The sequence below is a fragment of the Protopterus annectens genome, chromosome 6.part0 (assembly GCF_019279795.1).
Source record: "Protopterus annectens isolate FY-2018-M chromosome 6.part0, PAN1.0, whole genome shotgun sequence".
Taxonomy (NCBI): Eukaryota; Metazoa; Chordata; order Ceratodontiformes; family Protopteridae; genus Protopterus; species Protopterus annectens.
In genome coordinates, this window is record NC_056737.1 from 1,975,897,992 (window position 1) to 1,975,908,066 (window position 10,075).

At 33.8% G+C, this 10,075-nt stretch overlaps 1 protein-coding gene across 2 annotated transcripts in view; it reads left to right on the forward strand.

Moving 5' to 3' along the window:
- The window catches only part of ZNF385B (zinc finger protein 385B), a 1,204,911-nt gene that overhangs the window by 898,230 nt on the left and 296,606 nt on the right, over nucleotides 1-10,075 (forward strand). For both annotated transcript variants that reach the window (XM_044075269.1, XM_044075267.1), the window contains one exon: nucleotides 5,395-5,560. In XM_044075269.1, the coding sequence (XP_043931204.1) occupies nucleotides 5,395-5,560 (166 nt within the window). The remainder of the gene's footprint in view (nucleotides 1-5,394; nucleotides 5,561-10,075) is intronic.

The following is a 10,075-nucleotide window of genomic DNA, read 5'->3' on the forward strand; positions in this document are numbered from 1 at the left end:
TAGACAAAAGTTGTAGTATTTTGTATGTACATAACTCCCCTTGCCTCTTGACCCAGTCAGACCTTCCCAGTAAACAAATGTCAAATAAATATATATATATATATATATATATATATATATATATATATATATATATATATATATATATATAGATCTAGGACTGTCCATCGAGCACACATTTCACTGAAATGTAAACCACCAAACACACTTTTGCGAAAGTGCATTTATCGAAAATGCACTTTCGCCAGAAAGTAAGTAAGCAAACAGTTGTTTGCATGTAGGTTTAGTTGTACATCAACATGTGGTGTAGATTGTACAACTAAACAAACTGTTGCTTAGATCGCGGTACAGTGGGGATAAGGGAATATATATATATATATATATATATATATATATATATATATATATATATATATATATATATAAAACTATGAAAAACAAAGTACCAAACCCACCAGCATGGTGTTCATTGGCCATCTGATATTTCACTTTGACCAATGGGGATAGAATAATACACGAACATGAAGATGCTTTGTTTGGACATACATTTTTAAGTTTGACCAATATTATTTTAATAAATGGTGTTTGCATCCTTTATGTGACTGATTGAAAGAGAATTCATAAGTAATTATGGAACTTCAACGTTTTTAGATCTGAAGAAGGGTTATGCCCAAAAGCGCTTGTCTCATATCTACATCGTATTATTTTACCAAAGCATTTTGTTTATGTTCACTGCTGTAGTGGGTTTGGTGCTTTATTCTTTGTGGTTTCTATATACGTTCCAGTACCAAGCTTTAGTGGCTGTAATCCTCGTTTGTTTTGCTTACATGCATTATATAAGAATTTAATGTCTACACACAGATATCAAAGCACACAGGCACACCCACACTGTGTAGCTATGCATTTGATCTGTACCACTGGATGAGCAGATGCAGGTCAAGAAATTAATGTTGTTTATAGTATTGTGTGGGATGGCAGTATCATTTTTGTTTTTTACCATTGTCTTTACTGTGGAACAACTGTGTAGTTATGATGTATAACTTTAGGGTGTATGGGGGGGCTCATCCACCTGCAAAGATTTTTTGAATGTGTTTTGTTATGTTTTTTCCTGCTCACTATTTTTGGTATGTGATTTGAGATAAGCAGTGAGCTGCGAAATCATTCTTCACATTCGCAAAGGGAAATCACTGCATATACACACACACACACACACACACAGTGACTCTCATATATGCACATAATAAGAGATGCAAAGGCAGAGAGACACAGTTCTTACCCTCATGCATAAACTCACATACACACACACACACACACACACACACACACACACACACACACACATTGTGATTAAATGAATTAAATAATACATATTGTGCAAAGTGATACATCACCATACTCCCACATAACTCCCTATTGTGTCTGTTTTTTTAGAAGAGTGTCCCTTATTTTACTCATATGTTTGCTCTGTCTCTCAAAATACATTCAATGTTCATTCTTCTTATTGTTCAGAAAAATACAAGGTGATGCAAAATGTCTTCTTCTATTAACTATTAAATGAATTAGGGCAATATTTCCCTGACTTTGGGTGTATATTACTCCAAATATGTTGGTGTAGTCCAGAATGCTTGCGCAAAGAAGTTAGTAGTGGCACACTGTCTTTCACTGTCTTTGCCTTTTTATCTGTGTGTCTTTTATATATGCACACATGCAAATACACATAGTCAAAATGTGTTTATCTCTAACTTTGTGTGTGTGTCTCTCTATCCCTATTGTGTAATTAAACTTAACATAATACTAGAAGTTCCAATTGTCAGTGCTGTAGTAGCAGCTCCCTCCCTCCACCCCCCCCCCTTGCATTTTTTGGTGTGTTTTTCATGCCAGAAGTGTAGAGATGTTGTTTTTTTCTTTTCCTGGCAATGTCCTCTCAGGGCTTAGCCTTCCTCACTCATTTGCCATGAAATCTCTGAAGGGCTTAGCACCAAAATCTGTGTTTTTAGTCAGTTCAGCTCATGTATCCTATACAGCAGTGATCATTCCAAACATCTACTGTTATGGTAAGTTTACACAGCTGTTTGTTTTTCTTTATCTAGCCATTGTGTCTTTTTATGCTGCAAAGTGTCTCACCAAACTATGTTTTCTGAATATGTTTTGTCTTTAGCTACTTTTGTCATTGATTTATATAATGATCATTGACACCAGTGTCATTATAATAAAACAACAGTAATTGTTAGTATGGTGGTCCCAATGTCCAGTAGTTTTTCAAACATTCACAGGTGCACTGATCTCTGTCTTCAACAAATTTTTAATTATATATTTATAAATTCAGGTAATATCATAAAGGTTAATGCTAATTTCAAAGTTTTTTTTTCCCAAATAAAACCATGATACGTTGCTATCACATTTCTAACATTTGGAGACAGGGAGCGTCCTTTGTTAAGTGTACTTACAGATCTTCATTTGACAACAGTAATTAATCTTAACAGAAAAGTATGTAGCTGTCAGATTTTATTAAACTGCTTTATGTATTGAACAAGCAGGGAATATTGAGAGAAATGGGTGCCAGACTGAAAATGACACTACCACATCATCATTTGCGGTCTATGCAAAAACAAGTCTGTCATTCTAAAACCACTACCTGTCCTTGTTTTTGTGGAGCTGTTCATTATAGTGAAACCTATCATGAAGGAGCACTACTACAGTTGCATAATTCTGAACCTATCCATACAATGTTCATGATTGCTACCATAGATTGTTATATCCACCATGCCTTTCTCAGTAATGTACAGACAAGAGCAGGAATAATTATTTAACTGTGATACAGACTGAAGTATTTCCTCATAGTACTTTCAGTTGCTACATATGATGTGCTATATTTTACTTTTAGGAATTTCTGTGATGTAAATAATTGCTACGCTTTCAGTTCTTAACAAAACACTATACAGACTGAAGGGAAATGCAAGTTTCTGGACATTCTGTCTTTATGTTAACTCTGCTTTGTTCTTCCATGGTTTCTTTTACCTGCATAAAATATAGTCAATATGAAATGAGAAACACGCTTGGTCTTGTCTTTATAATACTCTTTCACATGTGCAAAGTAAGCAGTTCTCATGCACATCTATGTCTGGCACTTGTATTCCTGTCTTCTTTATATTTCTTTTTTCTAAGTAATACATGTCACAACATAATACGCATGCTGTATCAGTTTCCTTTGTTGAACATGGTGGTAGTATTAACTGAATAAGTTAATATAACAACTTCAATAATGGCACCTTTGACCGGCCTTGAATGTGCTGTGTCATACTGATTTAGAAAAAATAAGTCTTGTAAAGAGTGCATATACTGTAGATTAACATCTCTTACGTTGGTATCAGCATTACAATATTAAAATTTAGTATGAAATTCTTCAGCAATGTTATTCCCTAATTCATGTATGTTATTCTATTACGTACCACATTTAATAAAACAAAAGAAAAATAGCCAAAACATTTTATTTGTGAAAGCCAGGAATCTAGAGTATTAAATAACATTTCCATATTTCCATTAATTTATATATATATATATATATATATATATATATATATATATATATATATATATCTTCTAACCTGATGTGCTAAACATGAATAAAAATACATGGTGATGTCAGATTTTCAGTGAAGTATATGAAGATAATGAAATGAACTTGTAGAAAAATACCAATGCAATATAATAATAGTGTTCCAAAGACTGATCCCGAAATATCAACAGCACATAATACAAGTATGTTAAAACCCCTAACTCACAATAACAAAAAAAGTGATATTAAACTAAAAGCAAAAAAAAAAAGACAGTCTCCTTTTGCAATCAATTTACATTAAAAATTAAATAAAAACGTGCAAAACCCTAACAATATCATCAGACATAGTTTGTCTGAATAATGGTGGTGTTAATGAAAGGGTTTTTGAAAGGTAATGTAAAGGGTTATGGTTAGGGGCTGGGGTAGGGTTAGGGTTTTCAAGCATAAGTAATGTGGACAAGGAGCTTTGTTAGTGTAGGCTGCACATAGACTGAAAAGGAATGAAAGATACAGCAGTAGTCTGAAAATGGCACCTTATGTTCACCACTGATATAACTGCAACAATTCCAAACGCAAGAGGAAAGATGCAGTTCCTGTAATGCACCAGAGGATGTCTTACGCATGTGGAAATAAGCCATCTCTGCGCAAACATATAGTTAGCTTTACATATATCCGTGAGTCATCCTTAAAGAGAGCTTTGCCAAAGATTGATAGACATCAAAGTAGTATATGACAAAGTATCTAGGTCTGCAGTATAAAGCCTACACTCTCTTTCACAAAGTGCTGTGTAGGAATCATATAGGAGTCAAAACTTGGTCTATGTCAGCCATCCAAATATCTTAGAGCAAAGTCATATCTTCTGGTCAGTGGCCCTTGAATTAATACTCATGTTGATAATGATGATTCCATATGTACACTCCTAGTCTGTGATACAATCATTACAGATGTCTATTCCTGACTTGTTCAAGTCTCAAAATATTAATTAAAATCATACCTCCCCTTCATAAATGTTTAAAGAAGAAAAGGGTGGTTATGCCACTGTGAATTTATTGTAAATGGAAACTATTGAACTGTGAAATAGCAGTGGCATTGTCCCAAACAGGTACTGTAATTCTGTGTTGTGATGCTAGTCAGATTTTCTCCTTTAAGAAACCATTTCCTTTGCATAAGTCCACCAAAATAAAATAAATAGGGTTCAAAAAATGTAGTTTCAGTGCACTCATATTGTGGGTATCTATTCCTCACTGAGGCGTGTCTATTCAGTGCACTCATATTGTGGGTATCTATTCCTCACTGATGCGTGTCTACATCTCCCTTCAGAGTATGCTTTGTTTTTGGGAGCCCTTCATTAGTATCTCTTCATTAATTCTACTTCTTTGTAGCTCCAAAGCACCCACTTTAAAACTTTCACTGACACTATTTTGTTAGAAAAATGGTGACCGTTTCAGAATGAATCACCTTAGAACAGATACAGTTTGTTGAGTAAATATCATTTCATCATACAAGACTTTTAGAATCAAAGAATCCACATTTGATAAACTTTCTAGCACAGTCCTAGCACATATCACTGTGAATATAGCCATTTTCTAGCAAAATTTGTATTGTGAGTGATAAAAGATGTATTACAGTATATGATGTCTCTTATGCCAACTTTGGAAAAGTATCTGCATCAGGTGGAGAAAATTTGGAAATCTTCAGTTGATGGGGCAATTAAAATTAGTGTTAGTGAGCAAGCTGGTGCCTATTATTGAAAGTGTTTCTTTTGAGTTTTCAAACATGATAATTTGTATGTGTTAGAAATGAGCCTGTTCATATGGTTCATTTGTTCTCCTTTGTAGAGCCAAGCCGAGGCACACTACAAAGGCAGTAAGCATGCCAAGAAGCTCAAATCAATGGAATCCTCGAAAAGTAAGCAAAAATCTGCATCTACCAAGGACAGCATAAAGGCCATCACCAACTCTGCCACAAGCACTCCAGTCACTGTCAACTGCTCTGACAAACCAGGTTATTGTTAACTTTTGTTCTTTTCAATCTTACATTTCTGCTTGCACACCACTCTTTCACTGTTTGCATGCTGCTTCATGTCATGTGCACAGGGTATTACTTAAAGACCATGCTGAGTTGCTTATTGTTGCCAAGTAAGTTCAACATAATATCAAAAGCCATTATCTGAATGTTACTGTCTCATTCCTTTCACTGAGATGGCAACTAACGTTTCAGACTGAATGATGCATGTTTCAGAAAACATAGAAAATTGTTATCATTTAAAGAAAACTCAATGTTTGAATGGCCAGTAGTTCTAATGATCTGCATGAGAGAGAGAGGATGACAGAAACAGAATAATGAATAAAAGAGAGAACCAAAGAGAGACAGAAAATAAATAAATTGATAATGGTTAGGTTCTAGGTATTGATGTACTTTAGCATTCATCACTCTGTGTTTTGCAACACTGTATATCTTTAAAACTGATGAAAACTTCAGAAGTGCTACTTGGTTGCCACACTGAAAGAAAGGTGATTTGTCTTACAAGGAAGGAATGCTTTTGCCACTTAAGCTTTACCTTAAATTAAAATTAAATTAAAAAAGCTATGGTCCACTTGATTTCTTTTTGTGGCAGACAGCCAACATAGATTTATACCATAAGCCTACAAGTTCTCATAGTTTGCTATTCCACAATAATTTTCAGTATGATAAAAACATGAACATTTTTATCAAATTATGTTTGCAAAGTTTTGTTTTGGTTGTGAAATTCTATCAAAAAAATGTTAAGACATAAGAGAATGTTTTTTATGAAAATAAGCTAATAAAATAGAATTTTATGCTGGACTTTTTATTTATGCACTGTTGCATTTCAATACTGTTGAGTTATATATATTGTTTCTGCAATGAGTATCCATCAAAGCTCTTATTTGATTCAAAATTCACATTATAAATGTAATAATTTATTCAGACTTCTTGCTAGAAGTGTCATTTTGAGCTGGACAGCTGTTTTTCTGCAATGATATTATGTAAAAAGACAGAACATAGGGAATTATGATAGGGTCTCCAGTCATAACCAGATTGTGTTTGAGACATGAATGCCAGGAAATTCATGTCGGGAGAAGTTCAAGAGGTAAATATTTTCCTGCATGTCAAGAGCACGCAATAAAGGATTATGATCAGTACTGCAGTGATAATTATTTGTCATGCATGAAGCTTTATCTGCTTCATGTGCTACCAGTTACAGAAAAAAATGTAAGAAAGTGATATGTTTTACTGGCATGCAAAGCCTGTGAAAGTTGGTAAAGCACTTAGAGCTGTCAGACTAACAGCATACAGAAAGTAAATACCTCTCTGTATAAATAATGGCTTTAAAAGCCATTAGACAGTTTGCTCTGCCACACTTTGTGTATAAGTTCAGAACAGTGATGATCCTACAGCTTTTAAAGCTGCTTTATCCTCTGTTGTTGTTCTTTGCTAGACCCAATTTTAACAGAGCTTAGATGTGTTTAACAACTTTTTGTTAAGGCTACTGAGGGTGATCTGTGCCTCATTTATCATGCTGTTGGGAATCCTGCAATCCATGACCTCCATTCTTGATAAGTCAAATAGTGCAGCCAACAGTAGAATAAGAAATTGCAATTTTCATTAGAAAATAAATAAATAAAACTTAACGGAGGGATAGGTTCATTGGGTCTATATCATATAGTTGAAGATCCGTAACTTCCACTACCATATGTCCAAACACATATGTCCGAAGTTACAGAACTTCGACTATGTATAAAAAAATTTAAAAACAAGGGAAAAGAAAATAAAAGGTTATATTCAGGGGGCAAGCCCACCCATGCACCCACCACACTCCCCACTCTTTAAATATACCAACTCCGAGGTCATGCTACAGTGCATTTTTTTTCTAATCAAAGTATGACAACTTCAAACTTATGGTTTCGACCATATTATGTTCGAAATTGTCATACTTTGACTATGTAATATAGACCCGGTTCATCATCCAACACCTCTCTCTGCTCTGGAATAGGCTCCCCCTACAGGTCAAACAAAGTGATTCCTGTTGTCCTTCAAACGTAGTTTGCACAGCTGGATGTGCACTCTTTAATATATTCAGGGACTTCGGGCCTTGCACTTGTTGAAGAAGGTGGTACAGCCTGAGGGTGTTTATTGTTAAGATGCACTTAGCCTCTAATCAAATTGACTTGTATTTCCAATGATCCTATGATCCTAAACAGTTCAAGGAAATGCTTTTGTTGTTGAAATTCCACCAGTTTTATATTGATGGCTATTAAATTTGTACATATAACTTGGCATGGCTGTATACTAGGGAAAATAAATGGTCACAGTGCAGTCATTTAGTGAGAGTTATCTGCTCACTAAACCATAGGGTTTATTAAGCAGATGGAGGATTTTCACAAATCACTTAAATAGATGTTTTCATAATGTTCCTTTAATGTTTTCATCTCCACAGTGAACTGTATTACTTGAAAAACCAAAGGTTCACATGGGAAGTCTTTGAATTATATAATATTGCTTGATCATTTTATTTATATTTTGACATGCCAGGGATTACAAAAGAGCCTTCTATTGTCTGTTGATCAGATTACATTTTTGTATGTGTCATAATCGCTTTCACTTCTCTAACAGGTCACATATACTTTGTCTGCATTCCATATGAGTAATAGCTAATGGTCCAAGTGCTAATAAAAGGGCTCATTTATATGTAATAATCAGTTTTCCCTTTCTAAAATAGTATGTTACGAGATTTTTAATCTACTTCTTCACAAGACTGCATAATTTAACTGGAAAGTACATTTTCTGAATTTTCCCATTAATGTCTCATTATTGTGCAAATAAGAAGACACGGTGCAAATTATTATTAGATTTTTTTTTAAATAAAGCCTGCTAAGTGAGCCTTAATGAGTATAAAGTACAACTGTGGTGGTACCATTTTCTTAATTTTAAGAACAACCAGATGCAAGGCAATGTGTAGAGTAAATGCAATGAGAAATGTGACTATTAGAGGTGTAATTCTGAACACAGTGGAGTTGCGGCTACCGTATTAAGTACACTTTTAAGCATTTACGCATTATTACGCTTCTCTTTATTGAAATGCAGCAAACTATAAAAACACTTCTTACATTGACAAGTGGCTCCTTTACTAAGTTGCACATTTTTAATACCAGGTTAGCTATACCAGACTAACTGATCAAATTAATCAGTTGCATTTAATTTCTTTTGCTTTTTTTATGAAATATATTTTTGTAACTTATATTGAAATGGCATTGTTCAACCTGACACATACTGTTAAAGGATGCCTAATGTGGTAAATATAAAAAAATGCAAGAAGAAAAATGGCTAAACTGCTTGTCTGTGGGGTTACATTTCGTTATACTCTGCCTGTATCAATCATTTGCAGCTATAAATTGATATGCTGTCACTGATTTTATTTTTTATTATTTGATTTAGCATATAGAAAACTGGTTTTCCAGAAGGTGCTAATTATCAAAGCAGTGTTGTGTAATATAATGAACAGATCATGTCTGACATTATAATCAAACCAGAGACGTCTCAACATTTGATAAAGACAAATGTCTGTGTGATAGAAAGATAGATATTAACTACTTGTCGCTGTGTTTTCTCCAAATGTATTTCAGTAATGCATACAAGAAGTTTGTTCTGATAAATTTTGCTATTATTAAACATGATTAGGAATGCATCAATGCATTACTATCAATATATCTGATGGGGTATTTCTGTGATAAACAACATCTACCTTACTGCTCAACTTAAACCCACATTATGTAACTGGTGTAATATAACATTATTTTCCCAAGGCTGATAGGCACTGCAAATTGTTCTAACTGATTAAGGGGCTACAGATTCTATTTAACTCACTGTACTTAACCAGTTTTGGCTTTTCCAAGAATTACCTTACTTGCTATGATCCAGAAGAGAAGAGTAACATATACATGAGCATTGTAATGCATTTTTCATTTTTCCATACCCTTTTTTTCTGGTATGCTTAAATAGTACAGGAGAATGTACTCAGTATATACACACACACACTTACATCCTGATATAAGTGGAAATGTTTTACTCAATATAAAGGTGAGAAAATGAATTCTAAATGAAAGATTCTGACTTAAAGAACAGAATTCTACTAGAAAGAAAATGTGAACATTTGTATAATTGAAAAAAAAATCAAGCCAAACAATAACACCTATTAAACTCATAGAATATGCAAAATATCCAGAACAAGATGTTTAGAAATATTTGCAGTGACTTTTATGAATAACTATTCATGTTTTAATGAGAGGCTTTAAGAACTATATTATCTTTGTTTCCACACTATAAAACTATAAATATGCATAACCAGGGTTATGAGTTATATAAACTCATATTAGATTATCAGCAGAGGTTAATATCATGGATGACATTAACATGTCTTGTTGAGACTATGGCAGTATCACAGGCCATTATTTAAGAGATTTTATGCACAACTCCAAATGCAGATCTGTGTAAAATAAT